This window comes from Rattus norvegicus, chromosome 8 (assembly GCF_036323735.1).
Source record: "Rattus norvegicus strain BN/NHsdMcwi chromosome 8, GRCr8, whole genome shotgun sequence".
Taxonomy (NCBI): Eukaryota; Metazoa; Chordata; class Mammalia; order Rodentia; family Muridae; genus Rattus; species Rattus norvegicus.
Genome location: NC_086026.1, coordinates 59,875,537 through 59,901,641, shown reverse-complemented (window position 1 = coordinate 59,901,641; position 26,105 = coordinate 59,875,537). Strand labels below are relative to the sequence as shown.

General features: G+C 43.3%; 1 protein-coding gene across 2 annotated transcripts; it reads left to right on the top strand.

Annotated features, from left to right (window-relative positions):
• Positions 1–694: 694 nt before the first annotated feature.
• On the top strand, positions 695–26,105 carry Dlat (dihydrolipoamide S-acetyltransferase). 2 transcript variants are annotated; one of them, NM_031025.1, is made up of 14 exons: positions 824–1,085; positions 1,501–1,602; positions 1,980–2,104; positions 2,249–2,399; positions 6,160–6,286; positions 8,704–8,891; positions 9,844–9,985; positions 16,371–16,438; positions 17,020–17,109; positions 17,434–17,541; positions 21,401–21,516; positions 23,774–23,936; positions 24,254–24,390; positions 25,283–26,105. In NM_031025.1, the coding sequence occupies exons 1-14, from the start codon at positions 834–836 to the stop codon at positions 25,410–25,412; spliced, it is 1,899 nt and encodes a 632-aa protein (NP_112287.1). In that variant the 5' UTR covers positions 824–833; the 3' UTR covers positions 25,413–26,105. The 2 variants fall into 2 exon arrangements, with proteins under 2 accessions (XP_063122274.1, NP_112287.1); XM_063266204.1 differs by lacking the exons at positions 16,371–16,438; positions 17,020–17,109; positions 17,434–17,541; ... (2 more) ...; positions 24,254–24,390; positions 25,283–26,105 and adding an exon at positions 15,284–16,350 and having other exon boundaries at positions 695–1,085.

Here is a 26,105-nt window from a genome sequence, read left to right as displayed (position 1 = left end):
CTCAGCCACCGGAATGCTATAATTAAAGGAATGTGCCACCTTGTCTGCTGTATGTCTTAAATATTTTCGCTATTTAAGAGGATACAGTGGTCATCTGGGGGTAATAAAACAATTTTTACAAACAAGTATCTTTATATTGGGACTATAATTAGTCCTCTGAGACTAACTCGAAATGTGAAAAAGGTACCTTTCTCTTGGCTGCCCTTAATATCATTTGACTGAAAACCCTGCTGCTCCCGTTTCAGGGGGGCTAAGGACCTACGACAGCCTGCGCTGGGCGGGCTCTGCAGTCAAGGGACACCCTCTAATCCCCGGAGGTCACTCGAGGGCCTTTCCTTTCTCCAACTTTTGGAGGTGCGCCCGCACCCACTGACCTAAAGCTTTGGATTACTGTCCGTCCAGACTCCTTTCCCCAGCTTTTTCTTAAAGCAAAGACGGTCATTCCTTTTGGCACCGCCTCCCTGACCGCAGGCTGTAGCCGGTCCGACTCTCGGTCCCTTAGGCCACCACCTTAGAGCTGGCCGTACTTCCCAACCTCTGCGACACCTCTCTTAGGGCCTTTCCCGTTTCTACCAAACGTGCACTGCCCCCGCACTGCCTGGAAACGCCTTCGTCACCGTAGATCCGAGCTGCCGCCTCGGGTCCCTCCCGGCTGTCTCTGACCAGTTCCCCGGCAGACCCACGCCGACGCCCTGCGTTCCGCCCGCCAGTCCAAGCAGCCGCTTTTACGACACTGCGCGACCGCAGTGCGCGGCTGACGGCAGAGCCGCGCTGCTCTTGGAGAGGTCACTCCGGAGACGGCGGAGCCTTTGGGGCGTGGGGTCGGTGGCAGTATGTGGCGCGTCTGTGCGCGGAGGGTGCAGAGTGCTGTTCCCAGGGCCGGGTTCAGGGCTCGGTGGGCAACTTTGAAGGGCCCGCGGACCGGCCCCGCCGCAGTTCGTTGCGGCAGTGGGATACCCAGCTATGGGGTCCGCTCGTTGTGCGGCTGGAGCTACGGCTCTGCCACCGTCCCACGTAACCGCATACTGCAACAACTCCTGGGGTCGCCCAGCCGCCGCTCTTATAGCCTCCCTCCGCACCAGAAGGTGAGTGATCCACCCCGGAGCCTGTTGTCCTTCAGAGCCCGCTTCTTGGCGCGGGGAATCCTCCTTGAGAGGCCTCCGTCAGCCAACTCCCTTTCAGATCTATTATGGTCCCTTGCCCAAGACCTTCCGAGTGGGGATCTCTTCTGTTGAAAGAAGAGCTTTAAGCCTGGGGATATAAGCAAAAGGTCTATGAAGTCTCACGTGCTTCTCAGATTCACCAGACTGACTGGAGGATCAACCTGCCATTGAAAGTCATGAAATTTCTGGGGTGCTAGAACTCCCTTTGTATCAACAGTGACCAATTTGTAATGGGACTCAGTAAATATTTTCCATGGAATTGGGTGGGATGAAACTAAAGCACACTAAAGAGAGTTGAGTATCCCTGTTTAAATGTATGCTTCTTTTTCTCTTGCAGGTTCCACTACCTTCACTTTCCCCTACAATGCAGGCAGGCACCATAGCCCGCTGGGAAAAAAAAGAAGGGGAAAAAATCAGTGAGGGTGATCTAATTGCAGAGGTAAGTTTTAAAATATGCAGATGATTCTAAGGGAGTGGCTTTGTCAATAGACTGAGGCTTAGCCTTCTGGTAGGTAGTTACTTCTTTCTCTTTAAGAAGCTGCTCCCCTCCCCTCTTCCCAGTTATTAGAGATGATTGGTCAGCTAAGTTGTCAGCAGCTAGCTAAAGTGACTGTTTGAGACAAGGTTTCACCATGTAACTCTGGCTGGCCTGCCATGCCTGCTGAATGCTAGCAATGCCTGGCCTCTACCCAAAATGTTTTAAAACCATTCTTTCAAGTCTGTGGTAGTGGGTTTATCTTGGTGTGGATTTCTAGACACGTTCTAATTAACTGCATGTTGGCAGTACAAACCTAAGCCAGTGCCTTGTGCTAACAGGTTGAAACTGATAAAGCCACTGTTGGATTTGAGAGCTTGGAGGAGTGCTATATGGCAAAGATCCTTGTTCCTGAGGGGACCAGAGATGTTCCAGTAGGATCTATCATTTGTATCACAGTTGAAAAGTGAGTTGGAAAAAAAACCTTGTAATTTGTGCTTTTAAAACGTTTTAACTCAATTCGGAAGTTAAAGACATTTGAGGACTTGCTGGGAGGTTAGGGATTGAATTTGCTTCATAAATTCTATATTTATGTATTCTTTTTCTTCAGGCCTCAGGATATTGAGGCCTTTAAAAATTATACATTGGATTCAGCAACAGCTGCCACACAGGCAGCCCCAGCCCCAGCTGCAGCTCCAGCTGCTGCCCCAGCTGCACCTTCTGCAAGTGCTCCAGGTAGCTCCTATCCCGTTCACATGCAGGTAAGACTCAGCTTCTGAGTGCCGGCTCCTGATGACTGCTTCTTTATATTCTTTATGGGTGGTGATTGCATCCTGAAAACTTGTTATATGTAAGTGCCCGTCACTGGCAGTCCACAGAGATTTAACTGTGAAGCTTGACAGCTTGTACTCTCGTTGTTTCCAAGTGTGTGAGCTTGGACAGTTTCTTTAACCTTTCTCAGCCTTAGCTCAGGATACAGGATCATGCTTGGTTTTTCTCATTTGCAAACAATGTTAAAGGTTTTGCAAATGTTTTTTTTTTTTTCCTATACAAGTAGAATTTAAGTAGAGAAGAGGTGCTCTCTGTTGAATGAAAGTCCCCAGATATTTTCCTTTGGTTTAGAGTGGGCTACTTCTTTTTTTTTTTTTTTTTTTTTTCTTTTTTCTTTTTTTTTTTCGGAGCTGGGGACTGAACCCAGGGCCTTGCACTTGCTATGCAAGCGCTCTACCACTGAGCTAAATCCCCAACCCTAGAGTGGGCTACTTCTAAGCATAGATGAAGTATTTCAGTAATACTCATTAATGAGAAAATAACAAGAAAAAATAAGTATGAAGAGACGGCTCAATGGTCAGAGCACTGGCCGCTCTTTCAGAGGACTCAGGTTTGATTCCCAGCAGCCACATGGCAGCTTACTTTTGTCTGTAAGTCTAGTTCCAGGGGATCTAGCACCCTCACAAAGACATACATACAGGCAAAACACCTATGCATGTAAAATAAAAATAAATCATTTAAAAAGAACAAGCAGTATCGAATACGTCTACAGGATGACATTGTAACAATGCTAGTGTCCATAGATGTGATTATCATGAACCTAATATCGTCTAGGAAACTAAGTCATGGTTTTGTTAAGTAGATTTTCCTTCATTTACATAATCTAATTACAGTTTCCTACCTCCCAGATCTTCTCCATTTCCCTAACCTATCCAAACCTGTACCTTTTCCTTCTCTTTTATATTAGAATCTAAAAACGAGAAAAACAATAATAAAATAAAAATAAACTAGAATAGAACCAAACAAATGGAAAAAAGAGCCAAAGAAGAAAAATGTCTACAGACGACAAAGCACATGCACTAAATCACATTATTAGATATTAGAACTTTCCTCTGTGTGTCTGTGTGGTCTTCTGGGGACCGAACCCAGGGCCTTGCGTTTGCTAGGCAAGCGCTCTACCACTGAGCTAAATCCCCAACCCCCTGTGTGGTCTTGATGTGGGAAGTAAAATGTACAGGATTAAGATTTGACCTTTCGGGCTGGAGAGATGGCTCAGTGGTTAAGAGCACTGACTGCTCTTCCACAGGTCCTGAGTTCAAATCCCAGCAACCACATGGTGGCTCACAACCATCTGTAATGAGAGCTGATGTCCTCTTCTGGTGTGTCTGAATAAATAAATAAATTAAAAAAAAAAAAAGATTTGACCTTTCCTTAACCCTATGAGAAGTTTTCTGGGTGAATCAGTTTCTCTCTGGAAATCATGCTCCATTTCTATTGCTAACAATCCCTTATGATGGCATTTTTCTTGGTCTTTAGCTTTCATGGTTATTTCTTTCAGTTCAGCAACCTTATTTTATTGCATAAGACCTCGTTTCTCCATTTTATCCTACTTTGTGTTGAAGTGTTAGAATTGGGCCCTAAGAATCCTTTGAGATGGTAAAGATACATAAATGAGTATATTTCTCCCCACCCCCCCACAGACACATACACACATATACACATACATACACACTCACACACATATACACACTCATACACACAGACTCACACACAGACTCACACACATACTCACACAGACTCACACATACACACACACATACACACTCACACACACACTTATACTTTCACTTACTCACTGGTGATTATGCAACAAAGAAAAGAAACTATGAACCGAAAATAATTTTTAAAGAATTTCTAAGTCTTGCAGGCGTGGTGGTTCACACCTTTAATCCCAGCACTCAAGCAGAAGCCAAACAAACAAAAAACAAACCAAACAAAAACAAACAAAAAACCAGAAAAGAATTTTCTGTCTTGTTTTATTTTTTTCCCCCACTTCTAGAAACAATTTTGACTGAAATGATTTTTTTCCTTACTATAAGGCTATTCCTATTTAAAAGACAAAGAAGATAGCAGATAACTGACAGCCACCCAAATTTAGTGGACACAATTATATAAATAGGAATGCAAGTAAAAACGTATATGTATCAGCTGGCCATGGTAGTACAGGCCTTTAATTCCAGCACACTGGAAGCAGAGGCATGCAGATCTCTGTGAGTTTGAGGACAGCCTGGTCTACAAATTGAGTTCCAAGACAGCCATGGCTGTTATACAGAGAAACCATGTCCAAAATACAAATTTTTTTATATGCATTTAGTGTGTGTGTGGGTACACTGCATTTATCTGTGTAGAGGTCATCGTGGGGGTAAGTCCTCTTCTGTGACCATAGTGCTATAAGGAGCAAAGACAGAGTTAGAGAGCAAGGCTTGTTGACTTCCCTATCTCAAGGAAATGAGGGAGATAGCACAGACTTCTGTACTGGACATTTATGTTATGTACACCTGTGCATATCACACACATACACACACACACACACACACACACACACACACACACACACACGTGCGCGCGCGCAGAGAGAGAGAGAGAGTGTTTTTTGTTTTTTTTTTAAAAAGTCTCAAAAAATATAATGTATTGTTCTTCTAGTCAGCTACTCTTCTACTATTGAACCTCATCCTTTGTTCCAGGAAGAGCTCTAATGTTCATTTTTAAAAATCGTGTGTGCACATGTGTGTCATGTGCATGCTGGTATTCCCAGAGGCAGGATTGGATTCACTGAAGCTGGAGTTACAGGTGGTTGGGAACTGACCCATGGAGACCCAAACTCAGGTCCTGTGCAAGAGCAAGTGTTCTTGAGCACTTAGCCCTCTCTCTAGCCCTTAATTTAATACACACACACACACACACACACACACACACACACACACACACACACTTATTAGGTGTGTGTGTGAAATAAGTGTGGTTTCTTATGGGTGAAAAGATGCTTATTGAAGAACACAACAAATTCAGCAGAGTGCTTTGTCTCCACCAAGATCATTCAACCTATGGGTCACGGCCCGTTCAGGGGCCAAACAACCCTTTCACATGGGTCACAATCAGATATTTGCATATCAGCTACTTACATTAGATTCATAACAGCAAAATTACAGTTATAAAGTAGCAACAAATCTATTTTTATGCCTGGGGGTAACCATATCATGAGAAACTATTAAAGGGTAGCAGCATTAGAAATTAAGAACCAGTGACCTGGTTGCAAAGATTGTGTGTGTGTGTGTGTGTGTGTGTGTGTGTGTGTGTGTGTGTGTAGGGGGGTTGTTTTGACCATATGAAAGAAATCTTTCCTGTCTCCCTGTAGCAGCATTAGAAATTAAGAACCAGTAACCTGGTTGCAAAGATACTGTGTGTGTGTGTGTGTGTGTGTGTGTGTGTGTGTGTGTGTGTGTGTGTGTGTGTGTGTGTGTGTGTGTAGGGGGGTTGTTTTGACCATATGAAAGAAATCTTTCCTGTCTCCCTGTTGCTTTTCACTTTGGAGGATAGAGGATGGGTTAGGGTGTCTGGTTCTGAAGGATGCTTTAATTGGGAAAAGGATTGACAAAGACTTGTGATGGGTGACAAGGTCTCACTGCACTGAATGCTTTTCTGTGTAGTGCTTTCTGGTTAAGCATTGATGAGTGGCATTTGTCTCTGCAGATTGTTCTTCCTGCCCTCTCCCCAACCATGACCATGGGCACCGTCCAGAGGTGGGAAAAGAAAGTGGGAGAGAAGCTGAGTGAAGGAGACTTGCTGGCAGAGATAGAGACCGACAAGGCCACCATAGGTGAGATTCTTCAGCTCTGGGTAGTTGAGGAGGAGGAGGATGGCCATCCTTTCCTGAACTGAGTGAGTGATAATGTGACGTTTACAGTCCTGAGATTTGCTGCCTGGAACATATTTTACAGCAAAGTCATCACAGCCACACATGTCAGTTCTGAGCTGTACTCATCGCTGGAGGATATGTCAGGGTCTATTCTTAGGCCCAGTTCGCTCTCATGGCTATATTTTTATGGTACTCAGAAGTTGTACCAGAACTGCCATTGTCTTAACATGGGAAAAGAAAGAGAGAGGAGGAAGAAAGTTACGCCCTCTAGGGCAGGAGAATACCAAAGCCTTTCAGGTAATTCTGAGAGAAAACAGTACCCAGGGTGTAGATGAGTCTCATAATCTGAAAGTGACAGGGATGTTGGTCTTCATGTGTATCACAGTTCCATGTGCCCCTTCATTGATTTATCCACTATGCAGTCATGTATCTGTGCTTGCGTCTATTGTAATCCTAGGTGTCATTAACTCCTTCCACTCTTCCATGGTTTCTAGAAGCAGAAGGCTTATCTATGCCATAGTGACAGAGCAGGACATCATCATCAGGCAGTAGTGGTCACAGACAGTGCTCTTCACCATTCTCTTGGTAGCCTAGGGCAAGTGCCAATCAAAGAGTAAGACCCCTTCTCACTAGCTTATTCTTTGACATACTGTACTTTTTAATAGTCTTTTTCTCCTCCTCTTCTTCCTCTTCCTCCTCCTCTTCTCTTCCTCTTCCTTCTCTTCCTCTCCTCTTCCTCATGCTCTGTCTCCTCTTCCTCCTCCTCTTCTTCCTCTTCTTCCTCTCTTTCCTCCTCTTCTTCTTCCTCCTCTTCCTCTTCCTCCTCCTCCTCCTCCTCCTCCTTTTTTCTTTGAGATGAGACTGAAGTTCAAGTGCTGGGATTACAGGCGTGTACTACTGTGCCTGATTCCCTCATAGCTATTAGAAGAAATGATTCTGCCTTAAAGGAAAAGCAAGGGCCAGCGCCATGGTTTGGTGTGGTCAAAGGTGCTTGTTGCCAAGCTTTAGATGTGCATTTCCTCTGCCCAGCTTCAACACATCTTCTCTTGAATATTTCCAGTTTGGAAGTGGAAGGAATCTTTAGAGATGTGTCTGTCCATCAAGAAGTACATAACTGCAGAGAGCAAGATTGGGGTGGTGGAACTTGCCCTTGTCAGTAGCTTGGTTTTGCCATTTTTAGTTGAATTAAATTAATTAGTAAGTTTCTGAGACAGGGTCTCACTCACCGTGGATGGCCTGGGACTCACAAGAGATCTGAGTACTACCATAACAATCAGGTATTATCGTGCCGTGCTGCTGCTAGTTCTTTACAGGGAACTTTTTGCTGTGTGATCTAGTCTGATCTTGAACTGATGTTGCACAGGCTACCTTTGAGCTACCATCCTCCTGCTTCAGGCTCCTGATGGTGTAGTTACAAGAAAACGCCCAGCTTTAGGCTTTACTTCTATACATCATCAGTGTTTACGAGAGGCCGTAGCTGAGTAACACCTTACCTGGTAATGTAGAGACTCCAGTGATACTCCAGTGTATTTCATCACATTGGAAAACTTAGCCTGATGCCAGCTATAGGCTTTGAGGAGCTCTGAGAACACTTACTGCTGAAGTCCCATGCTGCTGTCCTGCTGGTAGTTCTTGTAATCTGACTTCCATGTAACGCTGACTTCTAGCTGATACTATCTTAGTGTCCTGTGAGTGCCACATAAGGCCGCCCTTGGGGCATTTCCAGTAACTCTTAGAATGAGCCACTGTCTGCACTGTGTCTGTAGAACAGACAAGGTCAATATGCACAAGGGATTGGCTCCAGAAGGGCGTTCATGTGTGCTCAGCACAAGTGCAGTTTTTTCCCCAAATTGTTTTGATCTCATAGATTTGGAGGGCTAATTGCATTTTTCATTTATACTTTGTGCAGGGTAAGTACTTAAAAGCATTAATTGATTTAAGTCCATAACATTTATGTAAGGATTGCATGGTCAGTCATTCCTTGGAATATATGTTAGCAACCTGATTCAAGGATGAAAGTCTGTATGTGCAAGTTCCCTAAATGAGTGGCTACAGTGGGGTGGGGTCACTGGAATTGGACCTTGGACCTTGAGCAAATTTGTAAGACTTCTGTTACCGAGTTATGCCTCCAGCCCTGTACACTTTTAATCATTAATGGATTTAGGGATGCAGGACAGAGGGATGGCTCTACTATTCCTGTTCCCATGTTAAAGACAGAAAGGGAGGCACAGAGAAGTTAAATAGTTTGCAAAAAATAAAACCAAACCAAAAAAACAATACCAGTAGTTTGAATATGAAAAATGTCTTACCTGAAACCCTAGTGAGAATGTAGGAGTGGTGGAGGCCTGAGTCCCATAACCATTTTCTTTCTATTTAAGGCTTTGAAGTACAAGAAGAAGGTTATCTGGCAAAAATCCTGGTCCCTGAAGGCACAAGGGATGTTCCTCTGGGAACCCCGCTATGTATCATAGTAGAAAAACAGGAAGATATAGCAGCATTTGCAGACTACAGGCCAACAGAAGTGACCAGCTTAAAGCCACAGGCACCACCACCTGTCCCACCCCCAGTAAGTATACTTCTGAACCTGGGTTGTCCATTCAGGCAGATGATAGCTCAGGTTTCTGTGGGTCCAGATCCTACACGAAGGAAAGTGACTGGCAATACATGTTAATCTGAGCGCGCGCACACACACACACACACACACACACGCGCGCGCGCGCGCTATGCTGCCCACCTGATGATTAGTACTTTACTCTGCCACCATCCTAAGCCTTGCTGAGAACAAAACTAGGTTAAAAGTCCTGTTAGTGGTGTGATGGTCATGTCCATGGGAGGAGGTGATGGTTTCACCCCACATCTTTTGTTGCTTAACTAACGACCTGTTTCCACTCTTAGTTCTGGTATTTGTGATGGTAGCTGATGAAGCCTATGTTTTGGACTTTGGACCTTGATGTGACATGACTTGTAATAGCATCATACACTTGCATATCTCCATGGGGTTAGAAGAGCTGTGCATTTCCTCAGAGGAAGCTTGCATTCTCAGACTCTCATTGATTCAGATGCTGTCAGGGAACGGTGGGGTCCATTCCTTAAGTACTTGAAACATGGGACCTGATGCTATCATTTTATATCCTGAAATGAGATTGAATAAAGCAGAACTCAGGTTAATTATATACTCAGTGAAGGTAAAGAATTGACCAGAAGCAAGGTGTTTTGTGGTTCAGGTACTTGGGAGGCCGCAGCAGGGAGGTCACAGTGGCTTGCATTGTCTCAAAGGGGAAAATGACAAGAAGTGACAGGCAGTAAGTATGTTATACTTAGGTCAGTTTTAATTCCACACCTCTCTTGTTTGCATAAACTGTTTCTGTGTCTGACAGAAAGTATTCTTGCCATTCGTCTTCTATGTTAGTCAAACCAGGAAAGTGCATAAATATCATTAAATTATAAAATATGAACATGTGTTTTGTCAGATTATCTTTGCAGTGATGAGTAGATACTCTCTAACTTTTTTCCCAAAGGTGGCAGCTGTTCCTCCCATCCCCCAGCCTTTAGCACCTACCCCCTCAGCCGCTCCTGCTGGACCAAAGGGAAGGGTGTTCGTTAGCCCTCTTGCAAAGAAATTGGCAGCAGAGAAAGGGATTGACCTCACCCAAGTTAAAGGTAAGTTTCTTTCTGAAGAAAGGGGCTATCCAGTTAGAGTTTAGTTAAATGCAGAGTGTAAGGCCAGCTGTACACATCTTGGAAGGAGGCATCCTTGCTGCTCTCGCTCTCATGGAGTAGGGAAAGCATTACTGTGTTCTATTTGTTCTATTGCCTATGTAATCTGTGTGCCTTTTCAAACTTTCTTCGATTCATAGGAAATCTTCAACAGTAGTGACTCACGTTTGCCCTCTGACCTCTGAGGGGCTAACTCCTGTGATCTTATGGACCTGGACTCAGGCAAACCCAGGCTTTGTGGCTTTGGGCAGAAAAGAATTTCGGGACTTGTTGGAATGAAGCTGAGTTGAGGTTTTATTAAAAATAAATGCTCACAAGCCAGGCATGGTGGCCTATACCTATAATCCTATCTCTGAGTACAAGACCAGCCTGGTCTACAGAGTGAGTTCCAGGACAGCCAGGGCTACACAGAGAAACCCTGTCTTAAAAAACTAAAAGAAGAAACGTGCTCACACAAAAATCAAAAGCACATCAAAGAACAGTGTTGTTTATTAAAAGATTCTTTTAATGAAGATTTTAAGGATGGAGATTGAGAGAAATATTCTCTGGGAAATAATAATTCATACCCAAAGGTGAGTATGGGCTTTTTAAGAGACAGTCAGAGAAGGTCAGACATACCCAAGTATAAGTGTGGGTACACAGGGAGAGTTGCAGTTAGATGCCACCATTAGCCATGCACACCACTGTGGTGTCTCTTTTTTCCCCTTGGTGAGTGGAATTGTGGGGAGATGTCGTGGATGGAACTATACTCTATAGACAAAACCAGGAGCCATAAGGGTTATAGTATAAGTCTTTTCTATAAATGGGGCTTTTGATGAGCTTCCTAGAAAATTATTGGTTTGTTACTGGGAGGAAAATCAGCTTTAGCAGATGTTAATGTTGGAATTCTTGCTTCTCAGGAGTTGAGAGGCTTCTGTCTACTTCAAAGAGAGGGGTATCCTTTCCCTTCTCATATCCCTACGATTTCCTTGTCTTTATCCTGTCTTGCTTAAGTGTTGGCAAAAGTATATGTGTTTGTTGAGCAATATTGAGTTATAGACATGGCTGCATCTCAGGATTTGGTTAACTGAGTGTAGCAATAAGCAAAACTGGCTCGTCAGGTAAAAGTGCTAGCGGCTGCTGACCTGAGTACTGTCCCTGGAACCCACAGTAGAAACAGAGAACTGCTCCTGTCGTTTGTCCTCTGACCTCTGTGTGCAGTGTGGCACCTTATGCATAAGGGGTGAACTCAGGTCATTAGGCTATTAGTAATAGCCTTACACTGAGCTTTCTCAACAGCCCAGTTGTTGCTTTTTGTTCTTAAAACAGGAACCTAGGATCATAGTAGGCAGGCACTGCAACACACATATATATTTACACATAGGCCCCTCTCTTTTCTTTGTTTTGTTATAGCATCTCAAAATAAAAAAAACTGCCCAGGCTGGCCCTGAACTTGCAATGTTCTGTCTTCAGCTTCCTGAGTAGCTAGGATTAGAAGTCCTATTTTAATTTCTGTATTTTTCCTACTACCCTGTGCTGTCCTCAGATCTGCAGTTGTTGCCCTCAGTCTGGTTCTCACTCACCACCAAGCTACTGTTTGTTGGTGCATTCTTTACATATCTATGCTTATTATCAGACAAGTTTAAGGTGTTTTAAAGAACAGAGGGGCTGAGTTAGTAATTGTGCCTGAAGAGCCTGGACTAGTCAGGTCATTTGTTGGAGAGGTGGCAGTGCTGGTTATTTTGTTAAAGGGATATGTTGAAGAACCTTGGTATTGTTTTCATGCAGGCTAGGTGTTGCGGTAAAAATAAAAATGGATTGGCGGCTACCAGTACCCGCACGTTCCCACTCCGCAAGGATCTGCGGGAGCCACTTGCTCCAGCTGTTTCTATGCCAGTCACTTTACACACTATCCCCTTGGCGGGTTATTACCATGCCTGACAAATATGGTGTTCCATGGGCCTTTCTAGCATGGCACCATGCCATGCCACACTAGCCCCAGGCATTCTGTAGCCTAGCACAGCTTCCAGAACTGAGACAGACTGTCTCTGCCCGCCAGGAACTTTGCTCACATCCCCTGTAGCCCAGTAAAATCAAAGCTCTGGAAACTTGTAGTTTAACAATTAGATTTATATGTTAAATTTTCAGTCTACAATACATGCACACAATAAATTAACTGCCAATTAATAAAGATATAAGCCACCCACCTGGACAAGATAAAATTGACCTAGTCCATCTGGATCTGGGTCGTGCTCTGTTGTCTCCATCTTGATTCTCTTCACTCCTCTTTCTCCTCCCTCCTTCTGAGACTTTTCCCTGCCTACCCTTCCTTCTCGTCCAGTGATAGGGTACTCCTTATCCTGGACCTGCCTTGCTGCATAATGACATCATCCTACAGCTGGGTTAAGTGATTGCTTTATTATTAAGCATATATTTATTGAGAAGCATCTGTGCATCAGGTACTTGTTCATAAGATGGAGAACATTCTGACTCCACTGGCCAACAGGAGTGATTGAAATAACAAAAGTCTAGCATTATAGCTAAGCGTGGGATCCAGAGCTAGAATGCTCAGGCTTAAATGTCAGCTCTGCCTTATGCTAACAGTGTGATCTTTTCTGGCGCTGTTACTTGTATATAAAAATAACACTTAATACGGTATGAAGATTAATAAGTAAACAGTGCTTGTGCAGAGAAAGCATATGTGCTATCCTGGCTCTGCATTTTATTATGAACTGAGGTGACTTAAGACTAAAAAGAAATAGACTCAGTGACAAACCGGTCAGTGACAGGAGTGGTGACTTTTAGGATGGGTGAGGAAGATCTTTCTGAGGAAGTGATACAGGACCTCCTCTCCAGACAAGGAGTCACCTGTGCACCAGCCTTGTGAAGGGTTGGAGAAAAGCATTTTGGCAGAGGGCACTATGCCAGTATCCCACGGTCTGGAATCAAACAACCTTGACATGTCTGAGGAACATAATGGAGCATGAGGAGGAAAGGGGAGAATAGAAATCCAGGGTGAGAAGAATCAGAAGCTGGGCCCGTTTGGCACAGGCCTATAATCAAAAAACTGAGGCAGAAGGACCAGAAGGTCTGCTGGGCTGCACAGACCGAGGTGGCTGTGGCTGCAGCACAGTGGTAGGGCACTTGTCTAGCACTGTGTGAGCGCTAGCATCACGAGGCACAGAAAGCATCTTGAGCTGTTGCCAGGGGTCCCCTCGTTGAGAACCTGGTCCATTAGAGACAGTTGGGGGTAGAGTGATTTGGCAGGAAACAGCATTCTTGAGTATCAATCAAAAGAAGTAGGATTGGCCTTTAGTAGAATTTAGAACAGTTTATCTGCTTTAAATGAGATTATGGATGGTTGGTTTGGTGATGGAAGAAGCCCTCCTTGCTAGTGTTTTTCTGTAAATTAAGGTTATCAGTTTAGAGAGAGTCTGAGAATGGCTGACATTAAAGAGATTATGAAGTAGCCTAGGGCTTGGGATCAATTTCTGGGGACTGTTGGGTTTCTAGAAATTTCTGTGACACTGTTTCAGGTTTTCAGTTCTGAGCTTTCAATCAAGTGCCTACTTTTTATTCCAAGCAACAGTTAGTCCCCCTGGTGTTGAAGGAAGATTAGCACTGTTGGGAAGTCTTGCAGGGGATGATTCTAACAGCCTGAGAAATGTCATTTGGGGAAGGGAAGGAAAGGTGGAAGGGGTGGAGATAACGGTCAGGGCTAGGAAGAGTGGAAGGGTCAGCAGAGTGTAGTCTCCTTCCGTGCACTTTTATTTTAGTCCTGGGACTTGAACCAGACTTTGTGGCCCTGGCTCAGCAAGCTCAGGATCCAGGATTGTGTGATTCACTGACACCAAGTATTTGGAGTTTTTCCATAGAACCACCAACTGAGTGTCCAGTGGTTCAGTTCACTTCTGATGTTAACGACTCAGTTAGAATGAGACTCCATAGGTGAGGGCAGCTCTTCCTTCAGATTCCTTCCAAGTCTCCAGGGCCACCTGCATGTTTAATTCATTAGCAATAAATCATAGATTGCCAGGTCTCCATGGGTTTGGTAATTGGCTAAAATGACTGATAGATATTGTAAAGAATCCAGCTCAGGCTCGGCCAGTGGTACAGATGCATATGACAAGGTATAGCAGGGAGAGATACCGCAGCACCATGTACTCTGGAGGGCTTCACAGTGCACGCATGCACTCTGAGGACTTGCCATCCTGCCACCACATTGCTGTCCTCACCAAGTAGGAAGCTCACAGGATGTCACAGCATTATTTTCATGCACATGTCATACAGACATTATTGAATAAATCACTGGTCAGTGGCTATTGAACTCAACTTCCACTCTTTCTCCTCTTAGTTGGAATTGGTGCAAGAAGCAGGGGAGGGGAATGGAAAGAAGATTGAAAGTTATCACACTAATCAAGTACTTGGTCTTTAGGCTAACAAGACTGATGTCCCTTATCCAGAAGCTCCACCCTCAGTCACCTCATCAGCACAAAGTAGTGTGATGTAAAGAGGTTTGATTGGAAAAAGCAAATATCACTTGGGGAATTTCCTAGATTTTGGAAGGCTTATGCCAAAAACCTGGGGAAAAAACCAAATATATCTATATTTATCTTATGACAGTACCAACAAAGAGAGAATGTGTTTGTTGTGGATTTCAGGGATTTTATTTTAATTAATGTATTTATTTCATTATTGGGGTTGTGGAGGAGGGAGCAAGAGAAGGAAAAAAACAAAACTACATTGTAGAAGAACCAAAAGTCAGATAGAAGGGCATAGTAATTTAGCCAAAACGTTAACTATAGAGGAAGAAACTGAGGCTTCTGGTGTTGAGAGCCCAGTGCATGGTTGTGAGTGTTTGCACATGGTGCACCTTCTGCCTCACTGCCCTGTTGTTCTCACAGTATAGCTCTGAACAAGAGCTGCGTGTTTCCAGGGTTGAGGATTTAGCTCAGTGGTAGAGCGCTTGCCTAGGAAGCACAAGTCCCTGGGTTCGGTCCCCAGCTCCGAAAAAAAGCTCTGCCCTTTATACCACACTGCTTTATGATCACCCTTTGTGTTTTGTTGGGGAGCTGGCAAAGCAATAAAACATGCTAATTCCGCTAACTGTGATGGGTAGCTGGTTTTCTCTTGAGGGGTCGAGAGAGGGGAGAGAGGGTCGTGGCATCAAGCTCAGCTCCGGTTGCAGGGGAGGTTATGGTTTCTCTGTGCTTAAAAGGTGGGGAATCTAATAGAGGTCCCTGCCTGCCACCTCTGTTCTAGAGCTCCTGGTGAGGAGAGACAGTTCTAGCCAACTCTGTTTTCATAACGAAGGAAAGGAATTGGGAAGAACTGCACACAACAGGAATCCTTTAAAAGGCTGCCATGGGGGAAGATGAATCAATTTGACCAATTTTTTTCTAGAAGTGGGCCAGTGTAAAAGGTATTATAATAACTAAATTCTGAATTTGCTTCAAAGTCAGGATGATGTACTTGGGCCTAAGCCTAAAACTGAGACCCTAACCCTGAGGTAAAGATGGGAGGAGGGAGGGGAATTTGAATAAACTAAGGCTGTGAGAGAACTTGAAAGTCTCTTAGAGACATTGTAATATTTCCTCCCTGGTTTGTAGTGTGGGTTGATATAGTTTTAGTTGGTGTGAAAGACCTGGAAATTATGAGAAATGAATGATTCTAAGAATGAGATCATTGTGTTACACATTATTCATACTATTCTGAAGTAAAAAAGGTTTATTTCTTCAGAAAATTGTCAACTTTACACAAAGGTTGTACTTTATGGTCAAATAAGAGTGTTTCAAGGTTCAGTGAGTTGGGCTTCTGTTTTGTTTTTGTTTTTGATTTCTTTGTTTTGCTTTTTAAGATAACCACAGTCAACAGCTAATTTCCCTTTTTGATTTATAAGCTATAATCAGTATTATTCTTATGTCAGTGTTTCTGAACTTAAAAGCAAAGAAATAAAATAAAATGCAGGAAAATAAAAGATTTTTATTTAATTGAATAAAACTATTTACCATAGTTAAAAAGAACTACTATGGGGGGGTCAGGAGGATACACGCCTTTTAATCACAGGACTTAGGAGGCAGAAGCAGTTGGATCTCTTGAGTTGGAGGCTATCCTGGTCTACAGAGAGTTCCAGGACAGCCATGGCTACACAGAGAAACCCTGTCTCGAAAAAAAACTAAAACAACCAACAAACAGAAGAACTCCTATTGATCCAGGGAACTCTGTGGATTAATGAGCAATTAACAAAGCCACTGTTCTGAGGGAGAGAGGGTCTTTTCAGGGTCACAGTGTTGACCTTGGAGATCCATTGGTATACTGTCACATATGTGATACTCATGTGTTTCTTCAGGGACGGGACCAGAAGGCAGAATCATCAAGAAGGACATTGACTCTTTTGTGCCTACTAAGGCTGCTCCTGTGAGTTATCATTCATTCATTCATTTGGTTTTAGCCACAGTCAACTTAAAATTATTATTCTTGTGGGGACCAAATCTTGGGGGCTTCATACACACTTGGCAAGCACTCCTGTAACTGAGCTACATCCTGGTCCACAGCCTTTTGTTTTATATTTCTTTCTTTAATTCTTCAATTTAAAAATGCTTTGTTTTCTCTTCACCTCCACACCCCACCTCTTCTGGTTATGTTGAGGAAGCAGGCTAACCTTGAACTCGAAGTCTTCCTGCCTCAGCGTCTTGTGTGCTGGGAATTTAGGTACATATCACCACTCCTTGACTTCTTTTACAACATCAATAAAAACTAGTCATTGAATATACTCTTCCTCAAAAAATGCTACCTCTTAAAACATGATTTAAAACTCTTAAGTAAAAGAATTAAGAGCAATATTCTCAAATAGTCTAATCCGAGTCCCTTTTGCTCCATGGAGATTGAACCAGCTACTCCTGTGGAACCAGCTACTCCTCAGAACTTTGCTGTTCCACTTTAGCATGTCACATGCTAAGATCTAGCAGTCACTGAGAGCCTTTTCTTTTCCCTCTTAGGCCGCTGCAGCAGCTGCTCCCCCGGGTCCAAGAGTGGCACCAACTCCTGCAGGTGTCTTCATAGACATCCCCATCAGCAACATTCGTCGAGTAAGAGAACCACCGAAGTCTGCAACCGGGGCTGTGGGCATCTCCACTCTGGTTGTTTAGTTGTGTGTGTGGTAGTTTAAAACACCAAAAAGGACCTTGCCAGTTGAAAATGCTAGATTATTAGTTTAAGGAACTTTGATTTGGTCAGTTGAGTAATGGGGGTAAAGAAGTCTCTGTTTCGGCTAATCTCCTAGGAGGAGCAGTCCTTTGTCTTACTCTGTTCTGTGAGGTAAGCTACCAGGGAGCCAAAGAAGAGGCAAGCAGACTGAGTTAGGTACAGTCTGTGCCACCTGAGAACTGATGTTGAATTCCCTCTGGTTTCAGGTGATTGCGCAGAGGCTCATGCAGTCGAAGCAGACTATACCTCATTATTACCTTTCTGTTGATGTAAATATGGGAGAGGTGCTGTTGGTGCGGAAGGAACTTAATAAGGTAAAACCTGGAAATTCTGTCTTTCCTATGAAAGCTTTGCTGTGTTGCCATGTGTTTTGTTTTAGAAACTGGTTAATGATAGAAAATTATTGCCACTCGAAATTGTTAAATAGAGAATATCCTGGGAAAACTTCATTTAACTTCTTTTGATTTGTTGCAACTATCTGGACAGTGTCTCACTATGTACCTCACACCTGGAACTCCATATAACCAGGGCTGCAGTGACCTTGTGACAGGCTGTAGCCTCTAAAATGTTGGGATTGCAGGAGTACACCACCTTTTCTGGCTTTTCTGTTAACCCTTGACGAGAATGTAGCATTTGAAGCTCATTTGCCATAGATGGATATTAGTCTAGCAAGTTCTCTGTGGTCTGATGCTTGGGCTGTTTGGTAGTTTAGAAATAGTATTCATGTGTTTATAGTCAGACACTACATGTGCTCTTAGCTCAGCATAAGGTACTTCTGAGGATAGAGAGCAAAAGCAGTTTGTGTTCAGCCGAGTTTATGATGGAATTAGGGCACTACTAAATGTGACAGGAAGGAAGGTGGTTTATAAAGGTGGCAGTATTCATTTGTAGACCAGGCTCTTTATAAAACTGCCTCTTGATTTTTACTCAAATACACTTTGAGTAAAACTGTGTGAATTCAGCAGAGTGTTGAAGGAGACCAGTGATAGTTGGGGAATTCACAGTGCTGTAAGACAAATGTGGCCAAACTGTGGAAAATGTAACGTGTTTGGATTAGCAGAGAGGTGAAGAAAACTGATGCTAATGGTTGAGAATCAGAAGGGTCAAGGACTGTAAAAATGGAAATAAGACTGGGAGACTGAGAGCCATGAAGTACTCGGTACATGACTGTGAAGCTCCCAGCTCTAACGTAAAACAGCAGGCACTTTGCTGTGCAGACAGGATCCCTGGTGCTGGCTTAGGCTGGCTAAATCTGTGACTTATGTTCAGCAAGAGACTGTGTCTCAAGAAGGAAGGCAGAGGGGCTGGAGAATGGCTTGGTGGTGTGCTCGTTGCTCTTGCAGAGAATGGGTTCAGTTCTGAGCACCCATGGTAACTTACCTGTAACTCCAGTCCAAAGTCTTGGTGCTTCATTGCTGTAGGCAGCAGGCTCACCCAGGACGCACATCTGTGCATGCACATAAAATAAGTCTTTAAAAATAAATGAGGCAGAGAGTGAATGAGGAACATCTTCAACTGTGTAAAATGAATAAATGTAAAAGTTCTTAAAAAAAATAGTAGAGCAAAAGAACCCCATCCATCAGCTCCTTAGAGTGGCATACAGGCCTTTCACAGGGTATTTGTGACCTTTCTGAGCTCTTTACCCACCACTGAAGGCACGCCGGTTGTCTTGCTGCTTCTTGGAATTCCGACTTTACACTCTGTACTTGTGTTTTCTCCATATAGACCCCACTGTGTCCATGTGCTTTTCTCCTTGACCTCCTGAAGGACTTGACTGGTCTTCCTTTTCTAAATCTACAGCCTTTTCCCCTCCCCATTCACACATCACTTTGTAAGCTGCTGTGTGGCACACAGTGACTCCTGAGCACAGGTTTGTTTATTGTTCAGTGCCTCACACATGCTGTACCCAGCACAGAGTGGGCATGTGAGGCACATCACTGACTGCATGACTGAGGCAGCAGCACAGCTCGTGAGTGGCCACAGGGATTGAAGATGATGGTGGTCACTCTTGTCAGAATTCTGAACTGGGCTAGAGAGACGGCTCAGGTTTAAGAACACTTGTTCTTGCAGAGGACACATGTTATGTTCAGTTCCCAACATGAACACATCAACTTCCAATTGTCTGGAGCTCTCCTTCCAGGGGATCTGGTACTTCTAATACCCACATGCTCCCATTTGCATGTGGTACATGACATGCATTCATGTACATGTGTGTACACACACACACACACACACACAACTAAACATTTTTTGTTTTGTTTTTCCAGACAGGGTCTCTCTATATATACCTGGCTGCCTTGGAATTCCCTCTGTACTCCAGGCTGGCCTTGTACTCACAGAGATCCTCCTGCCTCTGCCTCCTGAGTGCCAGGATTAAAGGTATGCACCACTACTGCCCAGCTACAACTAAAATATTTTTAAAAATCAAAGTACTAAGACAGATAAATGTATCCATTGTATTTAGTGTATTAGTTTGAATGAGTTTTGAGATATTCATGCCATTTTAATGCCATGTTCAATTCACATATTTGAAGTGCCCTCGTCTATTTCAGAATATATCCATAATACCATGGTAAATTTTGGAGCATTTTTGCCACCCCAAATAGCTCCTTGCCACAATCCTTCCATTCTCCTCAGTCTTACATTTTTGTCTTGGAAGACTTACCAGCAGGCGAAATGGAATTCTCTGCCCATGATCTTAGGAAGTCTGTTCACGTGCTTGTCGCTCACCATAGCCGAGGCTCAGCTGTGCAGCACATTTCCCTTCTTCCTGTCTTCCCTTCTTTCCTTTCCTTTTTGTCTTTTTCTTTTTAAGCTTTATTCTGTGCTTTGTATCTGTGCAAGTGTGTGTGTGTGTGTGTGTGTGTGTGTGTGTGTGTGTGTGTGTGTGTGTGTGTGTGTACTTATAGGTTCCTACAGCGGCTAGCCACAAGAGGATGACAGATTCCCCCTGGAGACAGCCTGTCTTGTGATCTTAGGGGGAATAACTTTTGGACCATGAAGTATGAGGCTAGATAATTATGGGAGGTTGCAGATCTTTTTCTCATCAGGACCTCCAAGTTCAGTAACTGTTTTGTTCTGTTTTGTACTGAATTTTCTTGTGTTTTGGGGCTGTTGAAGCAGTCATGTGATCTTTCTGTTCTGTTAGGGCATTCCACAGTAATTGAACTTTTCCCTTTTAAGAAAAGGATCTCACAGTGATTGATGCTCAGGCTTCTGGATTCCAGTGCTTCTCCTGTCTAAGCTTCCAGAGGAGACAGAAGAATAGGCACGTGGTGCTCTGCACACTTCACTTGGTCCTCAGTGTTACCAACTCTTGCATTCTTTAAACGAAGCCCATTGGTCATAGCTAATGGGCCTTCCTTTATATTGCTAGGGTTGGTCTGTTAGTATTTTATTAAGGGCTTTGCTGTTATATTCATAAGGTAATGTTTAGGTTTTAGCTGTTGTTTTTGTCTGATTTTGGGACAGACTAACACTGGGGAGTTGTTAGGTCATTGAGTCTCTGTTCTTTAGAAGGCTTGGTGAAGATTTATGTTAGCCTTTAAATGTTTGGTAGTGTGGGTTAGTTGCTGGGCCGTGGTGGCACAGGCCTTTGTCCCAGTACTTAAGAGGCAGAGGCAGGCAGATCTCTGAATTCAAGGCCATCCTGGTGTACAGAGCAAGTTCCAGGACAAAGAAACCTTGTCTAAAAAAAAGTCTGGGTCTAGTTTATGTTAGCAGATTGCACAACCAGTTTCATCTATTCTGAGTTTATACTCTTTACTGGTTGGTTGTTTCTAGAAACCTGTGCATTTTATCTGGGTTTTGTAATTTGTTGGTGTTGGGTATTCATAGTACTTCTTTTTTATGTTGGAAAGATAGTATGTCCCCAGTTCACTCCTGATTTGAGGAATTTTCTACTTCCTCTTTTTCAAACATTTGTTAGTGTGGTTGTTGCTCACTTGATCTTTAAAAAAAAAAAAACAAAACAAAAAAACAAAAGAACCCTGCCTTGGTTCAGTTGAATGAAAATAGGGACATGCCATGAATCATGATGTCCAGCTGCTGCTGTGCTTCCAGTCAGCAGATAAATGAACCTGCTTCTTTTTGGGTGGCTGGGGGGGGGGGGGGTGGGAGTGTGTGGGACAGACGATCGGGCTAATAAAACCAGTTGCTCGTTGTGCTTAACAGATGCTTGAAGGTAAAGGAAAAATCTCCGTCAATGACTTCATCATAAAAGCTTCAGCTTTGGCCTGCCTGAAAGTTCCTGAAGCAAACTCATCTTGGATGGACACAGTTATACGACAGTAAGTGACTGGAGACTGCACAGTGACCTGAGCTAGCTGTGTCTGCTGACTGCAGGTAGGGGTGTGGGGACTGATGGGTTCAGTAAAAGGGATTTGGTGTAAAACAGTCTGGTTACACTGATAATGACTGTCAGGAAGCAGGGTGGAATCCGTTCCCTGGACACCAGTAAGTTCTGTCAGCATGCGACAGGCTGGGTACCACACGTTAGGTCTTTGGAGCCACTTTATCAGGTGAGTGTTTTCACTTCCATGGCTTACGCGAAGGATTGGAGGCTCAGGGAGTTCTGTAGTTTGTCCCAGTTTAGTAAGCTGATCAGTGTCAGAATTCCAACTCAAGCCCTGGCCCTTTCTAGAATGTAGGTAGGCACTTTTATACTTAGTTTTTAATTTTTTAAAATTATATATCTGAATCTGGGTATGGGTGTGTGCAAATGAATGCAGATGCCCAAGGAAACCTGAAGCACCAAATCCCTTAGAACTGGAGTTGTTCCCTGACATAGGTGCTAAGAACCAAATTCGGATCCTCCTCCTAACCCCAGCATTATTACAATTATTATTAAAAGAAAAAAATTCCAGGGCTGGAGAGATGGCTCAGTGATTAAAAACACTGACTGCTAAATAAATAAATAAATAAATAAATAAATAAATAAATATTTTTAAAAAAAGAAAAAATTCCTTTCCCCCTTTCCTGTGCTCATGCACTCACATTGCCACTCACACGTTTCCTCAGAGAACAGCCAGTCAGTTTGTTGTAGACAGCAACTAGATTCTTCATTCTAATTCCATCTACCTGGAGATCGTATTAGGCCTCAGAACTTGGGCCTTAGACCCACATAACTGTCCCCTCTTAGATGCTCTTCTCTGGCAGCTGACTACAAACAGGTCCCCATGGCCCCTTCAGCAGGACAAGTCACGGAGCTCAGAGAAATGCTCATGTAGTGTCTCACTGAGGAAACTCTGCAGAGGGTACAGATAACATTTAGGCCATCCTGACCTACAGAGTGAAACACATTTCAACAAATAAATAAAAGCCAGAGATGCTGCCCAGGGTATAGGGACCTTGCTGATCTACTCCAGAAAAGATTGGGAGGCCTCCCTTAGTTTCTCCTGAGTCATGACCTCTGAGTCCTGGGCACTCTGGTTTCTCTCCCATGGTGTCTCAGCTTTTTTTTGTTTTGTTTCCCTTTCTCCCCCACCCTTTCTATTTCCCTTCTACCTACCTTTCTACCTCATCCCACCCCCAACCCCTGCTCTTTGATGTACATGTATGCCATGGCCAACTTCAGGACAAGTTTCTGGAGTACGTTTTCTCCTTCCACCGTGTGAGTTCCCAGGATTGAACTGAAGCTGCCAGCTTGACGGCAGGTGCCTTTACCCACTGAGCCACCTGGCCAGCCCCATCCTCAGTGCCCCTCCTCTCACTCATTTTTTCCATGTGCTCAGGCTTTCTTGAGGACTTACTCCAGCCCATGTACTTGTACTTACAACCCAGAAAGGTCAGTTTGTTTCATGCTGATTAGGGTGGTGTTTTTGTAAGCTACTTGGTGTGTTAGTCAAGAACAGCAAGGGGGATAAGTGTGAAAGCAACCTTCTGATACATTTCTTCCCCGTCCCCTTTCAGTTTTTTAAAAAAATATAAGTGAAAGAGAAGATACATCAAGATGTTAACACATAGGATAGACATCCCTGAACAGTAGCACAACTGCTTCTAAAATTGTGTGTGTGTGTGTGTGTGTGTGTGTGTGCGTGTGTGTGCGCGCGCACGTGTGTGCGCACGCGTGTGAGAGAGAGAGAGAGGGAGAGAGAGATTAGTGACACTGGGTATCAGACTTGGAACTCTGTGTTCTACTGCCTGAGCTACATCCTAAACACCTATAGTATGAAGTAAAAATTCAGGATTCATATTTTCTTTAAGCTGGTTCTTTTTGGTGGTCCTTCCTCCTATTCTTCCTCTTCTTTCTCCTCTTCCTCTTCCTTCTGGCAAGGCACAGGATGGAAGAATTGAGGGAGACACTCCAGCTACTTTTTTAAGGTGTATTTATGTTTATATGCATCGGTGTTTTCCCTGCATGTGTGACTGTGTGAGGATGCCAGATTCCCTGGAACTGGAGTTACAGATAGCTGTGAGCTGGGAATTGAACCTGGGTCCTCTGGGGGAGCAAGCAGCCAATGCTGTCAGCTATGAGCCCTTCCTCTGGCCCTGCAGCTCTTAAGTCTTATATGGTGATGAGTTTGACTCTATTTTCTTTTTTGACAGAAATCATGTGGTTGATGTCAGCGTTGCTGTCAGTACCCCTGCAGGACTTATCACCCCTATTGTGTTTAATGCACACATAAAAGGACTGGAAACCATTGCTAGTGATGTTGTTTCTTTAGCCTCCAAAGCAAGAGAGGGTAAACTTCAGCCTCACGAGTTCCAGGTAGGATGCCATTCCTCAGCTGTAAGGCATGCATTACTCTGAAGCTCAGCCTCCTTCTCTTGTTGCATTTTCTATCTTATGATACTTGGTCTTCAAAACAAAGCGATTGAGTTACATGGGAAAAGCCGGAAAACATAGTTTCATAACATAGTCCCATAACTGCATGGGAAAGCTGGTTCAGTCAGTTGACTTTGGTTTATATAATGTGTGTCCTACTCAAATAAAAGGTTTTCTCATGGCCCCATTAGAGAATGTTTGAAATTTTTTTCTTGGTTATGGTGACAATGCAATCTATTTTTATGCTTTTTTTCCTTTAGGGTGGGACATTTACAATCTCCAACTTAGGGATGTTCGGAATTAAGAATTTCTCTGCGATTATTAACCCACCTCAGGCATGTATTTTGGCAATTGGTGCTTCCGAGGATAAACTGATCCCTGCAGATAATGAGAAAGGGTGAGTGGGGAAGTGGAGAGGGCTGGGAATGCCATCGCATTATGTCATTATAGCTTTACATATGGCTTTAAGTCGAATCAGTAAAGACAGCGTGAGATGCAGTGGAAGCCACTTCAATTTTACTAACTTCAGTCATAGTTGAGATGTGCTCTTGAGATTTCTAGATGGTGAGTTGGTGTGTTTTCTTTTTCTTTTTCTTGGAGACAGGGTTTCTCTGTGCTGCCTTGGCTATCCTGGAGCTCACTCTGTAGATCAGGCTGGCCTCAAACTCAGAAATACACTTGCCTCTGCCTCCCAAGTGCTAGGATTAAAGGCATGTACCACCACCACTACCTAGCTGCCTGTTCTTCTTAGTCAGATAGTGAGCATTATAGCTTTCTGGACCAAATGATCTGTTACTGAGTCCTTGCCAGTGCACTATGACAGTAGTCAAAGGCAAAATGCTAATGACTTCCACATCATAATAGGAAAAAAACCCCAGAATTTGGCTTGTTTTGTAGTTTGGCAACCTGTATTCACAGGCATGTATTTACTTTTTCTGCAAGGTCATAGTTTGAGCCAAAGATAAATGGTGAATGGAACCAGTTTCCATATGCATATCTACAATCACAGCTACTCTAGGGCCTGAATCAAGAGGGTTAGAAGTTCAAAGCCTACCTCAACTATATAGCAAGTTCAAGACCAGTTTGGTTAACTGCCTCAGATATTTAAAAACTAGATTTTGTTGTTTGTTTGTTTGCACATCATGTAAGTGATCTAAATTTAGTCCTCTAAATTATAAAAGGGAAATAATCTACCTGGGTAGGATTATGGTAGGAATCAGCATGTGGGCGGCTGTTGTCTTGGGCTCATTGGTTCCCTTCAGAATACCCACCAATGTTTTTCTTTCTAGCTTTGACGTGGCTAGTGTGATGTCTGTCACACTCAGCTGTGATCATCGAGTTGTGGATGGAGCAGTTGGAGCCCAGTGGCTTGCTGAATTCAAAAAGTACCTTGAAAAGCCTGTAACTATGTTATTATAATTTCCCTGCGAACTTCTATTCTTCCTCTGCTGACATTATATTTATATGTTATTAAACAGGTGGTTCTTTTAAAGTTTCACTAGTTAATTTTATTATTGAGTCAGTCCAGATAAATTATTTGTAATAGACATAAATGAATCTTTTGTAAATGCCAGTTACACCCAAATGTTTTACCCCTTTAATAATTACACATCGGTTTAAAGCTGTGTACTCCTAGTGAAGGGACATGTGGCCTAACTCTTTGGTGAGAAGACCTTCCTGGGAGTATAGAATGGGCAGGATTGTGGCTTCCTGCAGACAGACTCATAAAAGTAACCTGGATGAGATCTTGGAGTTTAGATTTAATTGATTCAACTTATTTAAGTGTGAGGGAAACAGTCGTGAAAATTACTTCTTATGGGAGGAGTTTGAATTTACGTTGGAATCTAACAGTTAAAGTCTCCTGTCACATGACCTTAGTTTATCACTCAGTAAGTGAAACTTTTAAGAGTCAGCATTTTCTTAGACCTCTTCAAACCAACTATTATTTTTATATGAATCTCTAAATAAAATAGCTTTCCCCACAAGATAAAGATATAAACCAGCTTCTTGGTATAAATGAAATTTTATGTATTTATTTATAAACAATTTCAATGTATAACTTGAGAATTCTGCAGTTTCCTCCAAATAAAAGAACATGCATATTGAAATGAA